At 44.8% G+C, this 24,169-nt stretch overlaps 1 protein-coding gene across 1 annotated transcript in view; it reads left to right on the top strand.

The window, feature by feature from the left end:
* Positions 1-23,741, top strand: part of LOC126455576 (uncharacterized) — a 43,364-nt gene extending 19,623 nt beyond the window's left edge. Inside the window, exon 3 of the mRNA XM_050091331.1 lies at positions 22,529-23,741. Within this exon, the coding sequence (XP_049947288.1) occupies positions 22,529-22,924 (396 nt within the window). The 3' untranslated portion in view covers positions 22,925-23,741. The remainder of the gene's footprint in view (positions 1-22,528) is intronic.
* Positions 23,742-24,169: the final 428 nt, after the last annotated feature.

A 24,169-nucleotide genomic window follows, 5' to 3' on the forward strand; every position in this document is an offset into this window, starting at 1 on the left:
CTGTGTTTGACTGAATGCACAGGCGTATCAAGGCCGTTATACGGCCAGAGGTGGTTGTTCTGGGTACTGATTTCTCAGGATCTATGCACCCAAATTGCGTGAAAATGTAATCACATGTCAGTTCTAGTATAATATATTTGTCCAATGAATACCCGTTTATCATCTGCATTTCTTCTTGATGTAGCAATTTTAGTGGCCAGTAGTGTGTATTGTTTTCTTTGGTTTTAATGTATTTGTCTTGGTCCATATTCTTTTCGAATAGTCGTAGCACTTGAAAACCGAATTTAAATGCTTTTTTCCAGTACAGAGTCAGTTTCAGCATGTCTTTTTTGCGGCAATACCAGTTTCCTCCGGATATTTCGTCGAGATTTCATCAAAACCTGTCCAGCTTTTTTTGTATCGAACAGTAGGCATAGGTGGATTAAGGTGTATTTAGCAACAGGTCTGATGGGAAGTTGAAGTCCATGCTTCTTGCATTGCATCCTTTCCTCTGATGAAACCTCCCAAAATTTTTTGTATCTAACTTTGGACACACCTGGAGTAAGGTCTGAAATTGAGAATAAAATAATGTTTCCATTAAGTGATGATAAGAGGCTATATATATATTATTTTTTACATATTGATTCACTGTGTTTGTTGTGGAGATGGCAGTAAATTGAAAACCTGGCTCATCTTAAAATATCACATTGATTAATTTGTATCGAGTATTATTACTAGCAGAATCGGTTTCCATTTAGTGAAAGCATTGATGTAACGTGATGAAATGCATTCCATACGTATTAGCTGTTCTCCTCAGCGAAGAAACAGCTTTTTTTCTGCTTCGAAATGTTTCTTTTGGGTTTGTGTCTCTGTTTGACTTCTTTCTGTAATTTCTCATGCTGTTTTCACAAGGAAAATCGGGTTGCTATGTCATAACAAGTCACAACAAAACGAAGCAATTCGACCATAAGTCATCATTTTGTACAACCGTTGCCCAATACTTTGTGGAGTATGACATGCTTGAAAATTGCATCAGTTCTCATGTGCAGATGTCAATAAGTCTAATCACAATGTCAACTATGTAAGCTGAAGCTTGTTCTGCCAAGCTGTGATTTGTTCCAGCAAGCAAAACTGGGATGAGCTTTATCAGACCATGATATTATCGTTGCTGCCTCATTAAAATAAGCATTAAAGAAAGAGGGGAAATTTACTGTGGTGTATAAATCTCGCAAATGGAATTTACTGATTATGATGATAATGAGATAGATGTGAAAATACTATTAATAATTTTTTGATGTTGTGTCCAGATATACATTATCAACATTCCCCCCTTGAATGTATATCCACTTGCCTATCAATTTCTTCCCCTGAAAGTGGATCAACTTAATTCAAAAATGTATCACCTTACCCCAAAAATGTGTCAACAGATACTGCGAATCTATCAACTTGCCGCAAAACTGTAGCTACTTGCTCCAAATGTTTTGCCAGAGGAAGTTTACAATGGCTGTGGAAAATAAAGTGAAAGACTCAATGGTAACCTGCACATGAGAACATTAACTCTTACCTAGACAGATAATGGTAAACTTATTCCACTGAGGCAGATCCTTGCTGACTGAACCAACTTTGGGTAAGATGATGAGGCTAATATTTCCATCTACCCACAGATTTCGTTGGACAATTGCCATTTCATGTATCTACAAAAAGCATTTTCAACCTTATCATGTTGCTGTGGATTCAAAGATGTATGGGTGAACAGGTTCTTTTGAAAATAAAATGTTGTCATTCTTTACTTTCTCAGTGAACTTCATTTAGATCTGCTGTAGTGCCCAGGTGTCTGTTTTGCATCAATTTTTTACTTATTTAGATGAATTTAATGTGTAGAGATCGAGCTATGGCCGTCTGCTAGTATATAATTTATTCAAGTAATGCGTGTATATTTGTAAGCTATACAGACAATTTAGATGTGGAAATATTTAATCTGAATGTCCACAGAGCTAGCAAAGTGTGGTTGTTGTTGTTGTGGTCTTCAGTCCTGAGACTGGTTTGATGCAGCTCTCCATGCTACTCTATCCTGTGCAAGCTTCTTCATCTCCCAGTACCCACTGCAACCCACATCCTTCTGAATCTGCTTAGTGTATTGATCTCTTGGTCTCCCTCTACGATTTTTACCCTCCACGCTGCCCTCCAATGCTAAATTTGTGATTCCTTGATGCCTCAAAACATGTCCTACCAACCGATCCCTTCTTCTAGTCAAGTTGTGCCACAAACTTCTCTTCTCCCCAATCCTATTCAATACCTCCTCATTAGTTACGTGATCTACCCACCTTATCTTCAGCATTCTTCTGTAGCACCACATTTCGAAAGCTTCTATTCTCTTCTTGTCCAAACTGGTTATCGTCCATGTTTCACTTCCATACATGACTACACTCCATACAAATACTTTCAGAAACGACTTCCTGACACTTAAATCTAAACTCGATGTTAACAAATTTCTCTTCTTCAGAAACGATTTTCTTGCCATTTACAGTCTACAATTTATATCCTCTCTACTTCGACCATCATCAGTTATTTTACTCCCTAAATAGCAAAACTCCTTTACTACTTTAAGTGTCTCATTTCCTAATCTAATCCCCTCAGCATCACCCGATTTAATTTGACTACATTCCATTATCCTCGTTTTGCTTTTGTTGATGTTCATCTTATATCCTCCTTTCAAGACACTGTCCATTCCGTTCAACTGCTCTTCCAAGTCCTTTGCTGTCTCTGACAGAATTACAATGTCATCGGCGAACCTCAAAGTTTTTACTTCTTCTCCATGAATTTTAATACCTACTCCGAATTTTTCTTTTGTTTCCTTTACTGCTTGCTCAATATACAGATTGAATAACATCGGGGAGAGGCTACAACCCTGTCTCACTCCTTTCCCAACCACTGCTTCCCTTTCATGCCCCTCGACTCTTATAACTGCCATCTGGTTTCTGTACAAATTGTAAATAGCCTTTCGCTCCCTGTATTTTACCCCTGCCACCTTCAGAATTTGAAAGAGAGTATTCCAGTTAACGTTGTCAAAAGCTTTCTCTAAGTCTACAAATGCTAGAAACGTAGGTTTGCCTTTTCTTAATCTTTCTTCTAAGATAAGTCGTAAGGTTAGTATTGCCTCACGTGTTCCAACATTTCTACGGAATCCAAACTGATCTTCCCCGAGGTCCGCTTCTACCAGTTTTTCCATTCGTCTATAAAGAATTCGCGTTAGTATTTTGCAGCTGTGACTTATTAAACTGATAGATCGGTAATTTTCACATCTGTCAACACCTGCTTTCTTTGGTATTGGAATTATTATATTCTTCTTGAAGTCTGTGGGTATTTCGCCTGTCTCATACATCTTGCTCACCAGCAAAGTGTGGTACAGCAACGGAAATTTTGTCACTAGCAAGTGCTACTTAATTTGAAAGCTTTCATCAGTATTGCCAGTACATTTTAATAAGTAACACAGATAATATAGTTGTGAAAACATTTAATTAGAAAGAGTATTTTGAGCTCAAAATCTTACAGTTTTAATTTTGGTGATTTATGATTTTACTTGTGTATTGTAATAGGGAACCTACATGTAGTTTTTGTACCCAATAAATGATAAGTAATTTTACTAAAGATTTTGCTTTTGAGATATCGACCCTGATATCTTCTTTGGAGATGTTAGATTTTTGTCACCATCACTGGTCGTTTTATGTGTAAACATAGCAGAAGCTATCTGCATTAATCCCTGACGTGGATATTCTTTGTGTATGCTTCTCTGACTCAGTGGGTAATTGCCCCTAGTGCATGCTGTTTCAGTCTCATCATGACCCTTACTTACTCCTAATAACATTTATGTGCTGATTTCAGTTTATGGACCAAAACTCAAGTGCATTAGGATCGCAAACAATGCATCTAAAAAGAGAATGAAATTTTATTTCCACATGATCACACATAGTTTTCTGTGTTAATTATTTTCGAATAAGGTGCCACACAGAGAGGAACCTCACATTCAGCACGCCAATAAGATGTCTCTTTTCTAAGGTCTCTTGTACAGAACGTATGCATTGAAACATACAATACCCAATAAATGGCGAAACATTTTCTAATAATATTTGTTCGATCAGCTCCTCGCCATTTGGTAGCTTTGCAACTGGAAATCGCTTCTATCTACGCCTCACATATATTTATTGTCATCCATAAGAAGACCTGGCTTTTGTAAGGTGCCATTTTTTCAATCTGCTGCATGAAAATTTTCGTCATGGAACATGTTCACCTTCACGACGGCTCTCTTGTCCTTCCATTTTATCAAAGTCTGCTTGCTGCAGTACCGTTCTTCAGTTTTACATTTTTCGTCAAGTAAGGGAACAGCTTTGTGTTTCATCGCAATGTGCCGACAACGTCTGTCTTCGTATTGTTAGTGCGTCACCCACATCTAGACTTGCGTAACATTTGTCGATCTAAATACGATAATGCCTTCCAAGCAATGATGAGCAAGCACCAAAACAGTGTGAGAAGTCTTATCTTCATGGTAATGACTGCTATAACTTGTGTGCAATACCGATATAAACAATGAAAAGTATTATAACTGGTCGTGAACATTAGACTGACAGGAGGTTCGATCTAGTGGAGGAAGCATTAATTTGGAACACCTTCCTGCCTGAAACTCTTCATTTGCATTGGTTGCAAGCCACAGAACGCTGCAGATGGATATATTCATCGAACCCACTGAGAACGAGCAGGCCATGGTCATATACGCCTGTTATGCACACTAAAAAGAGATAATTTTTATTTATTTATTTAATCGTATAGCTAGGGCCCGCCTTCGGGCAGACCAGTCACTGGATGCCGGTCTTTTAATTTGACGCCACTTCGCCAACCTGCAGTCGATGAGGATGAAGATGAGGACAGCACAACGACCAGTCCCAGGGCGGAGAAAATTCCCCGACCCAGCCGGGAATCGAATTCGGGCCCAGAGGATTGACAATCCGTCACGCTGACAATTTCTTTTCTTTTCTTTTTTTTTTTTGACGCGCTGACCACCCTTTTTTTTTGAAAAAGGAAAGAAATGTCAGGAGTGAGGTTTTTTATTTTTAATTTTTTTATTTCATTTTATTTTATTTATTTAATTTTTTAAACGAAGGTAGGAGAAACAGAAACCTTTATTATTCACAAAATAAACATAGTACGTCCTTACACATTATAACTGTCCTGGAAGGAAGCTCGCTGCCGTCCTACCACGCACCGTGAAATAACAACAAAGTCAGAGTGGGGCCACCTCCGGCACCCTAAAGAAAAGTATTTATAGAATGAAAACAAAACTTGTACTACATCCCACTGCTGACTGTGCAAGCGTTAGTTTTCCCAAGGTCACATACTCATATAGTTGTTCTTAGCTGTTCACTTTACTTGGTCGGTTTCACAACAACAGCACCGCCGCTAACCTCTGCACACCCGGCACACCCCAAGTATATGGCGGGTCCGCAAAAACCGTTCCTAGGAAACTGGCGTACCAATCCTTGTACTTTCGTAGCCGTAACAGTTTTGTGTGTCCATCTGGCAAGTATTGCCAGTAATCCAGTACGTTCAGTACGTTCAGACGTGTGTCTCGATAGATGTAATGGACCGTCATACCTGTGATCCACGCCACTGCGTTCGTCTTATGACGCGGAAAATACGTTTCTCTGGAAAAAAAATACTATGTGAGAAGAGACTGCTGTATGGGTAGTGCGCCGCATGAACGCAATTATCTTCCTTGCGAGAGTCCAGACAGCCAATGCCTCGCTGCAGACCAGCCGATGGTCGTCCGTATCCAGCACGCCTCATTGCTGACACATGGGCGAATCCGCCAAATGTATTGCGTATTTTTTATCATTCGTAGGGTATTTTCGGTTCACTACAATGTACCATGTTGATCTGGCTGTTGTAGGTGGGTGGGGGTGGTGTACCGTGCGCCACACCACGTGCCAATTAACGGCTGGATGTTTCCGTTCCACCCTATTCCGGGCGATCTGTCGAAGAAGCAGATGGTACACGTCCTTCGATGTAGACTGTCGGGTCGTCGGCAAACGCTCTCGAATGTAACTGTGTTCCACGATGAACGTGCGCACATACGTTAACGGGGGCGATATATGGCCGACACTGACTGGAGAAAGATGCGATGTTGGTACTAGTTCTTCGATGATCGTCCCCGTAAGCGAGTGATTCCTGTTGCGCCACCGTTTGAGCATAGTATTAATATACATGGCACGCGCCTTCTCGTGCACCAACGCCCCCCCCCCCCCCCCTCGCTCTGGGAGGGTAAGCGTGTTGTACTGTACCTTAAAGAGCTGTCCCAGGCTTACATAGTACCCAAAAGCCGCCTGAAACCTCATAGACATCGAGCGCGTCAAGGCGAGAATGTGTGTCAGGTGGCACATCATGGGAGCGAGATAAAGGTTGACGAGTAACTCTCGCTGCTAAATGACATTTACGAACAGTCAGTTCTGGCTAATGGACGTATTACGTATGACTGGAACAAGACATGGCCAGAAGACCACATACATACATACTTTCTGTAGATGACAAAAATTACCATTGGCCAACTCAACACACACAACAGTCGACTTCTAATGCAGGAGCTGCGAAAGGAAGTGGAGGAGAGGAGGCTGGATGTGCTCTGTCTACAAGAGCCGTACTCCCTAGCCGGAAAAATTGCATTTACAGCCGCGACGTGGCAGGTAATCAGCCAAGGAGATAATCCGAAAGCGGCAATAATTATCACGAACAAAGCCCTGAAAGTAACTACACTATCACAGTTCACTAATAGTCACTGCAATGTCGTGGAGTTGCTATCTACCAGTGAAACAATCATACTAATTAACATGTACTTTCAGTACGGAGATAACATTGAAACGCATCTTGACCATCTAGCTACAGTAACCACGGCATTGCAGGGACGAACGATGATAATCACGGCTGATATCAATGCAAAATCCTCCCTGTGGCACAGCGGCACAAGGGACACCAATGGAGAGAAAGTAGAGGATTTTATCATGGCATCACAACTAGTGATAGCCAACAAGCCTGGTAATCCTCCAACCTATGCGGTGGGAGGAGGACCAGGAACGAATATTCATATAACTCTAGCCACCCCCAATGCAATTAACACAATACAAGAGTGGAAAGTAGAAGAAAACGCCACTACAAGTGACCACAACCTAATCACATTCATTATAGGTGGAAGAGGGTCCCGTTGGGCCATGGTGTGGGAGATGCAGTTTAATTACAGAAGGGCCGATTGGGAACGACTAGCGAGGGAGTGCGTCATTCCTGCCTTGCCAGAAGGTGGAGCAGACTTTGACATAGAAGTAAACGACCGAGCAGAAGAACTGACCAATGCAATAACTAGCGCAGTGAAAGCTGCCGTACCGACCAGGAAGAAGGCCATTGCAGCCTCTCCATCGCCATGGTCGCCCGAACTTGAGGATATGCGCCGGTCTGTTAGTAGGTTGAGAAAGTATTACCAGCGCAGTGTCGTCTGGCCGGAACGGCAAAGATGGCTGATGCAGTATCGGGAGACTAAACTTCGTTTTCAGAAAGAACTCCAGGCTGTTAGGATACAAAGATGGGAAAATTTCGTCCAGAGCCAATTGGCATTGGACCCCTGGGGTACACCGTATAAATTAGTACGAGAGAAGATCCGCTCTCCACTGGAATTATCAACAGTCAGGCACGGGGACAGGATGACGGAATCCTGGCAGGAAACTGCTGAGGTCATCCTCCAGTCCCTGCTGCCTGATGATAGCGCGGATGGGGAATCTGATCAGCAACAACAACTAAGACGAGACAACCTTAATGAATACACCAACAATACGGCAGTCTACCCTTTCTCGGAGGAAGAGGTGGCTGCCCACATAAAATCACTTAAAAGGGGTAAAGCTCCCGGGCCAGACGGCATTGTAGCTGAGGTGGTGCAATTCCTAGCTCCCCTCACTTATACAATGAGTGTCTGATACAGCAAAAAATTCTAAGGGTGCGGAAGTCCGCAAACGTAGTCATTATTCGGAAAGGGTTAGATAAAGATCCTACAAATGTAAAATCCTGCAGACCAATCTGTTTGATCAACATACTAGGGAAAATATTAGAAAAGCTACTAGCTGACAGACTGGCTGCACATAGAGTGCTGCGTGGGATGAGCGACAGGCAATTCGGCTTCAGGCCTGGGCGATCGACATCTGATGCAATCGCCCTGGCTGCTGAGGTCTGTGGCTCTACCCTGCATAAGTACGTGGTGGGCATTATGGTTGACATCAGTGGCGCCTTCGACAACCTGTGGTGGCCTTCGCTCTTCTCCTGCTTGCGGGAGAAGGAGTTCCCAGGGCCGCTATATGGTTGTCTGAGGAGCTATTGCGAGGAACGGGAGGTCTGGCTATCATCTTCTAGCAAGAGAATTGGAAAAGTTATAACAAAGGGTTGTCCTCAGGGTTCCGTGCTAGGGCCCCTGTTTTGGGACATCCATATGGAGCCTTTACTAGACACCCTACAACAAAGTGAAGAAGTGCTAGAGGTGATAGCCTATGCAGATGACCTCCTCCTGCTGGTCGGCGGCCGTAGCCGCGAAGACATTGAACCTAAAATAGAGAGTGCCTTAAACAAGTTACAACTATGGTGCCAAAACACCAAAATGACGGTGTCACCAAGTAAGTCCACCTACTTACTATTGAAGGGACAATTAATCCGTAACCCGACTGTACGAATCGAGCGCTCGCCGGTTCTTCGGAGACGTGACGCAAGATACATGGACATCATCATTGATGAGAAGTGGAATTTTGGGAAACATATCGAAACCGTAACCCAGAAAGCCCCTCAAACACTGAATAACCTCATATCCATAGGACACAAAAGATTTCATCTTCCACCACATCTTATAAAACTTTATCATAACAGTATATTAACATCGATAGTGGGTTACGGCTCGGGAGTCTGGGCACACAGGCTCACGAGGGTGGTGCCCGCCATGACAGTGAGAAGGGTTCAGAGGAACATGATTCTTAGATCGGTAGGGGCTTACAGAACAACACCAGGGGGAGCACTACTAGTCATAATGGGGCTTTGCCCCTTGGACATCAAAATTAGGGAGCAAGCTGCATGGTTCTGGATTAAGAAGGGAAGTATAACAAAAATAGAGGAGATCTTAGGCATTGGGGCAGGGGACAAGGGTGAGATTCGGCAAAGAGGAGTACAATTATGGCAAGAGCTGTGGGACGCGGATGAAACAGGGCGCAGGACACATGAGTTGATACCAAGCATTAGGGAACGGCTAAAAATGAAGTACTTTGAACCCACCAGAGGACTAATCCATTTTCTCACTTAACATGGACCTTACCCCGCATACTTATGTCGGTTCGGGAAAAGGGCCAGACCCGCGTGTGAATGTGGTGAACCGGAGGGCACTCCCGATCATGTGATTTACGAGTGCCCCCTCTTCAATGATGTTGCCTCTACACTACGTGACCAACTACCCGACCATGACACTTACAACCTAATAAGACAAGAAGACACCTTCCAAACACTGAATAGACTTGCCAACGAGGTATCACAGAAGGTGTTGAGAGAATACATGAGGGAACAAAACTAAATAGCACAGATTATGACTAATGTGCCCTACTCCCATACCGCCTGTGCGTGGATAGGCCGACCCTTTAGTCTGGAATCCGCCACGCACGGGATTAGGGGGAGTGGGGAATAAGAATAACCCGGATTTGACAGTACACTGGAGATGACGTAGGTTAGAACTAGTTAGTAGGAATTAGACTAGAAATCTAGATTTAGGAACCTGCAGCGATTAACATCCTGGCCTGCCCAGCGTCAGGGGAACGCCCATCGGGATTAGCTCGATGGGCAAAGGCAATAAGGTAGGTTTGTACATTGCTGACACATCTGTGACGCTGCAGGAAGTAGAATGTAGGTTTAGTTAAAATCTTAGAAGTTAAAATAAATAACTGTATAGCTGCCCATTGAAATTAGATTATAGCTGTAGCTCACAACTTAATATATATTGTAATTAGCTGCTAATTGTAACTAACAGTAGCAAGTAAGACCCACTAATCAAATAAGGAGGTGGGTTGGATGTATAAATATTATTGTTGATGGTAAATAAAGATTTTTTTTTAACTCTCGCTGCAGCATATCCATCGACCGTAGGGCGTTTAGTCGTACTGCCGTGCGGACTCTGAGTAACAACCTTCGGTAGTTGTCCTCAGCCGTTCCCGCTGTCTCCTTATGAAAGGTGATACCCAAACAGCGGAGGGTTTGCACCGCAGGTAGGGGTCCTTCCGTTCCTGGTTCTGGTCGACGCCCCACGTGCATGAATTGTGATTTTCGGTAGTTGACCTCACTTCCAGCTGCCATCCCATACGTCTGTAGCCAATCCAGTGCTGTTTGAGTCTCCCCCTCATTCCGTACGAAGAACTCAATGTCATCCTCGTATGCCTTGCATTTGAATGATAGATGCCGTAGGGAGATCCCGGTAAGACGGCGGTGAAGGCCGGCCAGGCTCGGTTCTAAGGCGATCGCATATAGGAGGATCGACAAGGGGCAGCCCTGCCTGACTGATCTTAAGATCTTAAAATACTCAGTTCTCCCTCCGTTGATCACCATCGCTGATCTGGCGCCGTGCAACAGCCGCATCACGGCAGTGGTCAATAATGGCGAGACACCCATCCTGTTCATCACCGCCGCGAGGTACACATGTTCCACGCGATCAAAAGCATGATCGAAATCTACAGCAACCATCGCCCCCCGGAGGCGGCGTGCAGCCGCGAGGGCGACGACGTCACGATAGTCTCCCAAGGCTGTGTGGATATTACTGATGCCGCCAAGACAAGTCTGATCGGCATGTATTCTATTCTCCAGCGAATTTTTGCTACGACTGCCCAGTATGCGCATGAAGATCTTGTAGTCACTATTAAGGAGGGTCAAGGGGCGAAAATCACAAGGCCGTTTGCCGCCACGGGGCTTTAGTATCGATATCATGAGCCCTTCCGTGAATTTATTGTGAACCGGTACTTCTTGCCGCAGAAGATCATTAAGCATAGCCACATCGGTGTCATAATGGTCACAAAGGAACGGTAAAATTCCAAAGTGAATCCGTCTGGACCTGGGGACTTGTTGCAGGCACCTCGTGTAATCGCTTCCTCCAGATCTTCACACGTAATTTCAGTTAACCCGTCTGCTTCCCCGTTCACACTCGTCGCGTCTGGGATCTCTTCCAGGACGTTCCCCAGCTCCCTCTGACCCTCCCCGTTGCTCGCATAGAATCTGCTAAAATGATCCGTGAACGCCTGTGCTATGCCCCTTTGTGTTGTAAAACGACGGCCATCGCCGAGATCGATCTCATATATTAACGCCCTTCGTCGTCTTTGCCTTTCCTTTATCACGTAATGCATCGAGGGAACCTCGTTGGGCAGGCAATCCTGAGACCTCGTGCGCATCATCGCTCCCGCCATTCTCAGCGTCGCAAGTTGTAGCAGCTTCGCCTTGACTCTGTGGACGGACGTCTGGCGTTCTGGTGTAGGTGATTGATCTAACAGTTCCCAGAGAGCAGTAAAGTAAAACTCGGTGGTCGTGCGCTGCCATTGAGAAACCTCCTTCCCGTAACCTGTTAACGTCCTCTGTAAAGCTGGCTTCGCGCACTCGATCCACCACTGCAGTACAGAACCGAAAGAATTTCGTCGACGGAGGCAGCCATGCCACGCGTCCTCCACCGTGCGTCGGCATTCTGCATCACGCAGGTGGGAGACGTTCATCTTCCAATTGCCCCTCCGTCTCCATAACTGCTTTCTAGCAAGGTTAACCGTACAAATATATGCGTTGTTGACCATATTTCTGCGTCCACCGTCGACATTGTTAACGCCCTTGAAACGTAGATCCGATCCAAACGGCTCGTGGAGTGGCTAGTAAAAAACGTATATCCTGGTTGGTTGCGATACTTCAGGTCCCACGTATGGACTAATTCCATCCCGTTGACTAGCTCCCTAAGTTCTTGGCTAGTAGTATAGTTACGATGTTGGTCCTTTCTGTCGAGCACACAATTAAAATCTCCACCGAGTATGCAAGCATCGTATCGTCCCTGGAACAACGGTGTAACCTCGTGGGCGTAAAAATCTGCTCTGTCCCTTCTCTTGTCCGAGCCTGACGGTGTGTATATGTTGATCAAACGTATTCCGCGTATGGTCACGGCCGTACCACGGGCAGAAGGCAAATACTCTACTTCGTCTGCACGTATCCCTTCCTTTAATAGGATCGCTGTGCCGACGCCTCTCTCGTCACACGGGGAATAATAAATGTCGTAACCGTAAAAGTCCGAGGGGGGAACTACCCGAACCTCCTGTAATAGTGCTAGTCTAAATCTGCAGCCTTTATCATGTCACTGAGCATCTTGTTTTTTACCGGCGTCCCAATGCGATTGATGTTAACAGACCCTATCCGATAAGCTCGTTGCATGGCTGTCAACGTAGACAGGGCACCGTACGGTCGCTAATTCTTCCCTACACAGGCTGCTTTCGTACTAACGTCTCCCTCCGTCCCCTCATATGGTCTGCCGTTATTCCGTGCACTCTGCCGGTCTTACACCGGGAGAGTGTGCGGGAGCAGTTCCTCCGGCATCATCTGTTCCCCACGGGGGTGGGTCTTCTGACCAGTCCCCTAGTGTCCCATCATTGTCGTGCGTTGTAGGCGGCGTAGCCTCCTCAGTAGCCTGTTGCCATCGATCGAACTCCGTCGCTATGTCTGGAGCATCGTCAGCGGAAGGTCGTGTCGCCGTCCCGCTTGCCACCGTTGCATCCACGCTAGGCAGTTCTTCTGTATCCATGGTTGTCTGCTGTGTACACGAAAAAATCTCAGAATTGCTTGCTAGATCAGATTGGTCGTTCTCCACAGTGAGGCGGCGCTTCTTCCGGCGTTTTGGCGATCGCTGTTTTCGTTGCCGGGCTTCGGAATCAGAGGTCAGCATTGTCTCCAGTTGTTCATGGGGGACGTCGGAATCGTGCACCGTCGTATTATCGACGTCTGCAAGTGCCTTATCTGAAGGGGCTGCAATCGGCACCGAGGAGAGGGCGTCCTGTGATTGCTGCAGGCGGTCCAGCGAAACATCGTCCTTCCGTGGCTCGCCACGATCTGCCTCTGTCTGTGTGTTACGGTACGCTTCTGTATCGCGGCTCACGTCGTCGCGTAATGCGGCGACATAAGTCATGGGGAGCACAGTTGGACGCGGTGTGAGGGGTGGATCATCCCGTGGCAGCTGTAACAACCGTCGTTGAACACACTCAGAACGGACGTATCCCTCCTTCCCACATCCACAGCACGACCTTGGTTGTCCGTCGTAGACGACAATCGCCCTACAACCAGCGATGTACAAGTATGACGGGACGTGTTTTCGGAGTTCGATCCGTTTTTCTCTGACGCCATTGAGGACCGGATACGTCTTGAAACTCGCCCATTTTTCAGACATGTGGGATAGGACAGTTCCGTAAGGACGCAGGGCGTCTGTCACCAATTCTTCTGGCACTTCGAATGGAAGATGCGGATCATTCGGAGTCCGATGCCGGCGTGTTCAACTGTTACCGCACCTACATTCCCGTCCGAATGACAGAAACGAAGTCCTTGTCGGTGTCGTAGTAGTAGTTCGTCACATGCCGCTTCATTTATGAGCTTGACATAGACAACGCTGCTTACCATAGATAAGTGTATTCCAACTAGAACGTCAGGTTCGATTTTCACCTCGTCCCGTAAATAACGTTCGATCTCGTAAGCCTTTGGTCGAGCATATTCGTCAACAAAACTAAATTTCAGTGTCGATTTGCGGAACGACGAGGCCATGATTCGTTCTATGTATACCGTGGCACAATCGCTACACACTTAACGTTAACACCTGTCGCGCAGACGTGCGGCAGATACGTAAACACCGTCCGAACCGATGCGCCGCTGAAGGCTGACTGCCGCCATTCAGCTACCGGGGCCGGACAGGAGATAAGTGGTAATTCGTAATAAAAAACTTCTTCCTCCTTTCCCTTTCCCTTCTAAAAAGATATTTGGTTGTGTGTGTGTGTTAGACGTTGATGTTGATTATGGGAAGTACAGTGGGCTTGGCATTGTAGTTCCGATTGGTAAATATTACAGCAGTTTGTTTTGTGGTTAACTTCGACTAGGCCCAACCATCTGTGGTAAAAATTGCCGAATAGTAACATCAGTTATACTTTTATAGTGTTGCGTTATGTACTCCGCCATTAAACTGGCTGTGAAATGATGCTAGAAAACGTTAGGTGTTGACAATATGTTCTGTAACATTTTCTCAGACTGAAATGACAACATCCTTTACGTTTTCAGCTGCTGTATCGGAAGTGGCCAAGTAAAGTTTCATAACCAAAATTATAATGTGTCCCGTCGGGATGGTGCAGGGGTTTCCGAGGCAGAAATCAGATGAATTAAAGAACACAATCATTGTGAGAAATATTGTAATATACTCAATTAATAGAGAGAATCGTCGTCGAACTCCTTGTACAAGACATTGGGCCATGCCGGGACAAGTTAGACACCGGGAAAGTTCACAATTCACGTCCAGCTTGCAATCCACAGTATTAAACACAAGTCAAGTATTGAGAAAAGTTCTGTTGCATTACACGCGTAGGGAAACTTGCGAGTGTGCTACGTCGATACTCGACTGCCGTTAGACTGGAGCTACTGAACTTGGCAGAGCGGCAGGCGAGCAGCCTGTCGAAAAAAAAAAAGAAAATGGCTCTGAGCACTATGGGACTCAACTGCTGTGGTCATAAGTCCCCTAGAACTTAGAACTACTTAAACCTAACTAACCTAAGGACAGCACACAACACCCAGCCATCACGAGGCAGAGAAAATCCCTGACCCCGCCGGGGATCGAACCCGGGAACCCGGGCGTGGGAAGCGAGAACGCTACCGCAGGGCAGCCTGTTAAACAAATGATCTGTGGCGCTGTTGGTACCTCACCTCAGTGGACGTGCCACTCGTGTAGCTGCAGGTTGGACGGCGTCGGCGAACAACAGGGAAACTTCTAGGGCCAACCTCTGTGCCCAGGACGATTCCCATTTGTGTGGTATCGACAGGTTACCTTACGACAGTACCGATAATGTATTGGAAGTTCCTCGCACAATTTGGCACTCGCCACACTGAAGAGCCAAAGGAACTAGTACACGCAGAAGTGCCGCGACACGCCGTGGCATCGACTTGACTTATGTCTGAAGTACAGTGGAGAGAATTGATGCCACGAATCATGCAGGGCTCTCAATAAATTCGTAAAAGTACGAGGGGGTGGAGATCTATTCTGAACAGCACGTTGCAAGGCATCCCAGGTATGCTCAATAGCGTTCATGTCTGCAAAATTTTGTGGCCAGCGGCAGTGCTTAAACTCAGAAGACAGAGCCACTCTGTAGCAATTCTGGACGTGTGGGATGTCGCATTGTCCTGCTGGAATTGCTCAAGACCATCGGAATGCACAATGGACATGAATAGATGCAGGTGATCAGACAGGATGCTTCGTATGTGGCCACTGTCAGGGGTCCCATATCACTCCAAGTGCACACGCCCCACACCATTACAGAGCCTCCACCAGCTTGAACATTCCCCTGCTGACATGCAGGGTCCACGGATTCATGAGTTTGTTTCCATACCCGTATACGTCCTTCCGTTCGATACAATTTCAAACGAGACTCGTACGACTTGGCAACATGTTTCCAGTCATCAACAGTCCAATGCCGGTGTTGACGGGCCCAAGCAAGGTGTAAAGCTTTGTGTCGTGCAGTCATCAAGGGTACACTAGAGGGCCCTCGGTTCTGAAAGCCCATATGGATAAGACGTTTCGTTGAATGGTTCGGACGCTGACTCTTGTTGATGGCTCAGCATTGAAATCTGCAGCAATTTGCGGAACGGATGGACTTTGTCATGTTGAAAGATTCTCTTCAGTCGTCGTTGGTCCCATTCTTGCAGGATCTTTTTCCGGCCGCAGCGATGTCGGAGAGTTGATGTTCTGCCGGATTCCTGATATTCACGGTACACTAGTGAAATGGTCGTATAGGATGCTACGTCGCTACCATCGCTACCTCGGAGATGCTGTATGCCATCGGTCGTGCGCCGACAATAACACCGCGCCTTACTCTGCCTGTTTTCATATCTCTGTATTTGAATACGCATGCCTATACCAGTTTCTTTGGCGCTTCAGTGTGGTTACTTCTGTTGACGTTATTGCAGTATATCCGTCATTTCTATCAGTAAGATTTCTGCATGTGAATGGTATCATACAGGTTCGATTTCTGGTATGGTACAGTACAGTAGCCGGAATCTGACACGACCGGAAGATCCAGCGTCCCGTGTCACTCTGTCTTTCGCTTAGCTAATGTGGGGTCATGAAAAATTGTTTTGGTGTTAGTAATGGCTTGGAGATTCTGGTCTCCTCGCCCCCCCCCGATGTAGTGAATTTGTCGTAGTTGTGGGATTCCTTTTAGTATGGTAAATGATGGTTTTGGTGTTTATCATGTGAACTGACTGTGGATGGTGGTGGTGAGTGTGTTATAATGGGGGTGAGTTATAAATGGGGTGTTATGATGGGGGCTCTTCTCCGAGTGAGCTGATGAGATGAAATTGTGAGTTATGGCACGCATTGCAGAATGAGGTGGATTTTTGTGTAATGATTTGGTATACAGTAGGATGGTTCAGCATAACTCGAATCTCTTCGTTGATGATAAATCTTGGTACAACTGAGATAATGCAATGTTCCCTGTTCTGGGCTCTCTCGACTTTCGTTAGGCTGGTGTTTGCCACCATGCTCCATACTTCCGAGCCATATAGTGTAATTGGTAGGATGACCGTTTTCCAGATGCGTAATTTGTCTTATGTATATAGCCGTCTGCCTTTTATTAGTGGATATAACAGAATCAATCTTCTTTCACATGCTTTATTGGAAGCCTCTGAGATGTGTTGTCTGAAGGTTAGCGCGCTGTCGAGTTTTAGTCCTGGGTAGGTAATTCACCGTCTCCATGGCAGATCCTGGTCGTTTATTTGGATGTTTCTAGTTTTTCTTTTTAGTTAGTGGCTTGTAGCGAAGATGATTGCCTGGCAATTTTCTGCTTTTATTTTTACTTTCCATTTGTTACATCATTTAACAACACTGTTCATAAGTCGCTATAGTCTGGCTACTATATAACTGATGTTTTGCCCGCTGTTGCACAGAGCAGTGTCACCTGCATAAAGGGTTATCCCCCCCCCCCTCCACGCTCGTTGGTTACATCGATAGTATGAGGGCTGTTCAATAAAGAATGATCACAAATTTTTGACGACATACCTTCACTTATCATCATAATTTTGGTGGTCCTTCTCAAAGCAGTCTCCCACGAATGCGATGCACTTGTCTCAGAGTTTCTGTCAGACTTCAAATATATGCTGGAAACCATTTTTTGAGAGGTCCTTCAAAATCTCCTCCTCTGCCTTCACCACTGCTTCTGGTGATTGATAATGCCTCCCACGAGAGCGTTTCTTCATGTTAAGGAATATAAAAACGGCACATGGGGCTAAATCCGAACTATAGGGAGGATGAGGGACGCACTTCACGTTGATTTTTGTAAGGTATCCAGCAATAACATTGGCAATATGCGGCCGCGTATTATCGTGCTGCAGCACCCAGCCTGCTTCACGGAAATGTGGTCTTTTGCGCCTGATATGGACTTGCAATGTTTTCAGGACATCGCTGTAGTTTTGTCCAGTTACTGGTGTGTGTGCAGGTACAACATGTCGATAAACCATTCCATGAATATCAAAGATTGAGATGACCATAACTTCCCCAGCAGAAGCAACCACTTGTGCTTTTTTGGGGGTTGGTGATGAAGGAGATTTCCACACTGAGCTTTGCTGCTTGCTCTCAGGATCAAAACAATGTAGCTAAGTTTCATCAGCAGTGATTACATTTGAAAGAAACTCCGGATCTTCCTCTAACACCAACTTTAACTGCGTGCAGACCTGCGCACCAATGTGCTTTTGTTCCGGAATCAACAGTCTTGGAACCCATGACTCACAAACACGTCTCATTTTTAATTCTTCTGTGACCAACGTGTGGGTGGCACCCAATGAAATGTTCAGTATTTCAGAAAGTGATCTTAAGATAATTCTTCGATCCTCTCTCACAATGACAGCAGCAGTGTTGATGTTTTCTTCCGTAAGAGCAGTAACTGGAGCACCAGGTCCACCTTCCTTTGAAATTGATTGTCTTCCATCTTTAAACATTTTCAACCAACTCAGAGCTGTGCAGTAGGGTATAGTGGACTCTCCATAGGCCTCCTGCAACATTGCACAGGCCCCAGCTGAAGATTTGTTGAGATGAAAGCAGAATTTCAAAGCCACGGATTGTTCCTCGCTTGTTATCTCCATTACAGCCCCTCACAGGCGGGCACCAGGAGTCCCAACAATAAAACTATTACGGCGTGTTTTTTGCACATTAAGCTAACAGAATATCATAATATTAAATTTTAGCGCGAGAATTTATGACCATAAGAATTATGAGGATTCTTAATCGAACAGCCCTTGTATATTAAGGTACAGAGGGGGGAGCAAGTGCAGATCCTTGGGGCACTTTTGCTTCAATGGATCTTATGGGGCTGTCTACTCCATCTCTCGAAGAGTAAAACATTCTTTTGGCCAGGAAGGACTTGACCATTTTTAGGATGTGTAGTGGACAGTTGTACTTACACATCTTATATAATAGGCTGCCATACCAAACACGGCAGAACACCTTTTAGATGTCGAGGAAAATGGCTCCGGTGCTGCTGCACTGGTGTTTCTGCGTACATATGTGCTCTTCCAGATGAATGGCTTGCTGGATTGTGCTACGCCCAGCACGAAATCCGAACTGTTAGGGGCTTAGGATATTGGCGTTTGTAAGGAATCCCCCTCCCCCCCAATGAACCATGGACTTTGCCGTTGGTGGGGAGTCTTGCGCACCTCAGCGATACAGATAGCCGTACCATAGGTGCAACCACAACGGAGGGGTATCTGTTGAGAGGCCAGACAAACGTGTGGTTTCTGAAGAGGGACAGCAGCCTTTTCAGTAGTTGCAGGGGAAACAGTCTGGATGATTGACTGATCTGGCCTTGTAACACTAACCAAAACGGCCTTGCTGTGCTGGTACTGCGAACAGCTCAAAGCAAGGGGAAACTACAGCCGTAGTTTTGCCCGAGGGCATGCAGCTTTATTCTATGGTTAAATGATGATGGCATCGTCTTGGGTAAAATATTCCTGAGGTAAATAGCCCCTCATTCGGATCTCCGGGCTGGGACTACTCAGGAGGACTTTGTTATCAGGAGAAAGAAAACTGGCGTTCTACGTATCAGAGCGTGGAATGTTAGATCCCTTAATCGGGCAGGTAGGATAGAAAATTTAAAAAGGGAAATGGGTAGGTTAAAGTTACATATAGTGGGAATTAGTGAAGTTCGGTGGCAGGAGGAACAAGACTTCTGGTCAGGTGAATACAGGGTTATAAATACAAAATCAAATAGGGGTAATGCAGGGGTAGGTTTAATAATGAATAGGAAAATAGGAATGCGGGTAAGCTACCACAAACAGCATAGTGAACGCATTATTGTGGCCAACATAGATACGAAGCCCACGCCTACCACAGCAGTACAAGTTTATATGCCAACTAGCTCCGCAGATGACGAAGAGATTGATGAAATGTATGACGAGTTAAAATAAATCGTTCAGATAGTGAAGGGAGACGAAAATTTAATAGTCATGGGTGACTGGAATTCGGCAGTAGGAATAAGGAGAGAAGGAAACGTAGTAGGTGAATATGGATTGGGGGTAAGAAATGAAAGAGGAAGCCGCCTGGTGGAATTTTGCACAGAGCACAACTTAATCATAGGTAACACTTGGTTCAAGAATCATAAAAGAAGGTTGTATACATGGAAGAAGCCTAGAGATACTAGAACCTATCAGATAGATTATATAATGGCAAGACAGAGATTCAGGAACCAGGTTTTAAATTGTAAGACATTTCCAGGGGCAGATGTGGACTCTGACCAAAACCTTTTGGTTATGAGCTGTAGATTAAAACTGAAGAAACTGCAAAAAGGTGGGAATTTAAGGAGATGGGACCAGGATAAACTGACTAAACCAGAGGTGGTACAGAGTTTCAGGGAGAGCATATGGGAACAATTGACAAGAATGGGTGAAAGATATACAGTAGAAGAAGAATGGGTAGCTTTGAGGGATGAAGTAGTGAAGGCAGCAGAGGATCAAGTAGGTAAAAAGACGAGGGCTCGTAGAAATCCTTGGGTGACAGAACCGCTCGGCCACTCCGACCGGCCCTTGGGTAACAGAAGAGATATTGAATGTAATTGATGAGAGGAGAAAATATAAAAAAGCAGTAAATGAAGCAGGCAAAAAGGAATACAAACGTCTCAAAAATGAGATCGACAGGAAGTGCAAAATGGCTAAGCAGGGGTGGCTAGAGGACAAATGTAAGGATGTAGACGCACATATCTCTAGGGGTAAGATAGATACTGCCTAAAGGAAAATTAAAGAGACCTTTGGAGAAAAGAGGACCACTTGCATGAATATCATAAGCTGAGATGGAAACCCAGCTCTAAGCAGAGAAGGGAAAGCAGAAAGGTGGAGGGAGTATGTAGAGGGTCTATGCAGGGGCGATATTCTTGAGGACAATATTATAGAAATGGAAGAGAATGTAGATGAAGATGGAATAGGAGATATTGTACTGCGTGAAGAGTTTGACAGAGCACTCAAAGACCTAAGTTGAAACAAGGCCCCGGGAGTAGACAACATTCCATTAGAACTACTGACAGGTTTGGGAGTGCCAGGCCTAACAAAACTCAACCATCTAGTGAGCAAGATGTATGAGACTGGCGAAATACCGTCAGATTTCAAGAAGAATATAATAATTCCAATCCCAAAGAAAGCAGATGTTGACAAATGTGAAAATTACCGAACTATGAGATTAATAAGTCACGGCTGCAAAATACTAACGCGCATTCTTTACAGAAGAATGGAAAAACTAGTAGAAGCTGACCTCGGGGAAGATCAGTTTGGATTCCGTAGAAATGTTGGGACAAGAGAGGCAATACTGACCCTACGACTTAACTTAGAAGCTAGATTAAGGAAAGGCAAACCTACGTTTCTAGCATTTGTAGACTTAGAGAAAGCTTTTGACAATGTTGACTGGAATACTCTCTTTCAAATTCTAAAGGTGGCAGGGGTACAATACAGTGAGCGAAAGGTTATTTACAATTTTTACAGAAACCAGATGGCAGTTATAAGAGTCGAGGGGCATGAATGAGAATCTGCGGTTGGGAAGGGAGTGAGACAGGGTTGTAACCTGTCCCCGATGTTATTCAATCTGCATATTGAGCAAGCAGTAAAGGAAACAAAAGAAAAATTCGGAGTAGGTATTAATATCCATGGAGACGAAATAAAAACTTTGAGGTTCGCCGATGACACTGTAATTCTGTCAGAAAGAGCAAAGGACCATGAAGAGCAGCTAAACGGAATGGACAGTGTCTTGAAAGGAGGGTGTAGAATGAACATCAACAAAAGCAAAACGAGGATAATGGAATGTAGTCGAATTAAATCGGGTGATGCTGCGGGAATTAGATTAGGAAATGAGACACTTAAAGTAGTAAAGGAGTTTTGCTATTTGGGGAGCAAAATTGATGATGGTCGATGTAGAGAGGATATAAAATGTAGACTGGCAATAGCAAGGAAAGCGTTTCTGAAGAAGAAAAATTTGTTAACATCGAGTATAGATTTAAGTGTCAGGAAGTTGTTTCTGAAAGTATTTGTATGGAGTGTAGCCATGTATGGAAGTGAAACATGGACGATAAATAGTTTGGACAAGAAGTGAATAGAAGCCTTCGAAATGTGATGCTACAGAAGAATGCTGAAGATAAGGTGGGTAGATCACGTAACTGATGAGGAGGTATTGAATAGGATTGGGGAGAAGAGAAGTTTGTGGCACAACATGACAAGAAGAATGGACCGGTTGGTACGACATGTTCTGAGGCATCAAGTGATCACCAATTTGGTATTGGAGGGCAGCGTGGAGCGTAAAAATCGTAGAGGGAGACTAAAAGATGAATACACTAAGCAGATTCAGAAGGATGTAGGTTGCAGTAGGTACTGGGAGATGAAGAAGCTTGCACAGGATAGAGTAGCATGGACAGCTGCATCAAACGAGTCTCAGGACTGAAGACCACAACAACAACAACAACATCCATCTTTAAACTCGAGTGTAACCACCACCAGTTTTACTTATTTACCTGTACACTGGCTATGCAATCTGCAGTAGGAGTCCTCAGCTCTTCGTTTTAAATCACTTTTGACTACTTGACGTTAGTGATTCACCACAACCTGAGTTTAAATTTAGTTCCAAGACAAACAGGAAAACAATCAGACAAAAATAACTTTTGAACTCTTTACTTGGGAGACCTGACGTTGCCTGATAACTGACACCATGATGACGTTGCAGTGTTCATCAGTGACCAGCCCGGCCTCGGACCTGCTGTACTTCCTGTACGCGAACGCCAGCGAAGACATCCACCGGCACCACATGGACGACCTGCTGCGCGAGTACCACAGCACGCTGGTGGGGCTGCTGCGGCGTCTGGGCATGGGACCGCAGGCAGAGGCCTACACCATGCAGGAGCTCAGGAGCGACATGGACCACTGCCTGGTCACAGCTGTCTTCTACAGCACCATGAGTGGGTTTGTTCTCACGTCCGAGGAGAACGGCGCAGAGTACGCAAAAGGGCTCAACGATCCAAAGAAGTTAGACGAGGCTGTCATTAAGTCATTTCGGAACCCGTATTCATTGCCCTACTTGAAATATGTAGCTCCAATTTTCGCTAACAAAGGAATTATATGATCATCTTTAGGAAATTCGGTATTTTTTAAAATTCTTAGGAGCCATTTGTCGGTTTATCTGGAAGATATGATGTAAGGAGCGATCTTCGAATCTTCGACAGTCATAGAAGCAAAGGCTTAAATTCGTCAACGATCAATAGCTCTTCAAAAACAGGTCTTGTGTACGTAGTTTGGTGAGGATCGCGTTCTGAGCCACCATGTCCGTCATGCTTGGCCTCCTCAATCCGTGTGGTTATTGGTTGTGGGGTTACCCGAAGTTGTAAATCTACTGCGATCGTCCGACCTCATTACTGACACTAAAATACAACATCTGAGGGCAATTGCTCACCATACGTACTGATATGCTGTACAGTGCTGTTCACAACATTGTTCCTCGACTACAGGTGTTATTGATGAATGACGGCCGACATGCTGATCATTTGTTACAAAGAACATCGTCTTTGCTAAAAATCAGTTATTATGTTAATTGTTACTTTTGTATAGTATGAAGCGCTATTTGGTGGTTAGTTTGTGAATCTTTTTTCGGTTTTAATAAAACCCCACGTCATTTCAAGCCTGTGTGTCGATTTTTCCCTCTCTACCTACATTGTTCCGTGAAGTAATGAATTTTCAAATTTCAACGGGCTTTTGGGGCACTCTGTAGTTGTAACACCCTTCTGCTTCTGAAGTACACAAGTAACTGTGTCAGACGTGTATTCTTTACGTGTAAGTATGTGACAAAATTTTTCCTATATTTCGTACCTGACACGCGTTTGACAATGTTCGTAGGATAAGCTGAAACTTGTAAATATCTTCACTGCTTATTAGTGAGATTGGAACTTTCTACCTAAAATACAGTTAAGCCTAATAAAGAATTACTAATAAAATAATTAGAATAGTTTGCATTTCCAGAAATATCACGAATGCTTGTTCCCCTTCTTCACAAGTGATGTGATTTCACTTTTAAACAGAACTGAGCATATCAACTGAAAAATGCAAGTACGTGTATGTTGTATGTAACTCGCTGACAGACCTTCACGGGTTGTTGTGGGAAGTCTTCTGGGTGGTATGATGTAAACAATTCGTCGTCTCTGTTAGTGAGCAGCTGCCTTTCACCAGAGACTGAAAGTAGCCGTCAGCGAATTATTACCTCGACATCCCTTATGGCTTTCCTAGAGGAAGAGCCAGTACTGATTCGTATCCTTGAGTCACTTTAACGTTAGGAAGCACCGGTGCACTATAAGGTATATACTCGTGCTACACTATC

The sequence above is a fragment of the Schistocerca serialis genome, chromosome 2, assembly GCF_023864345.2.
Source record: "Schistocerca serialis cubense isolate TAMUIC-IGC-003099 chromosome 2, iqSchSeri2.2, whole genome shotgun sequence".
Classification (NCBI taxonomy): domain Eukaryota; kingdom Metazoa; phylum Arthropoda; class Insecta; order Orthoptera; family Acrididae; genus Schistocerca; species Schistocerca serialis.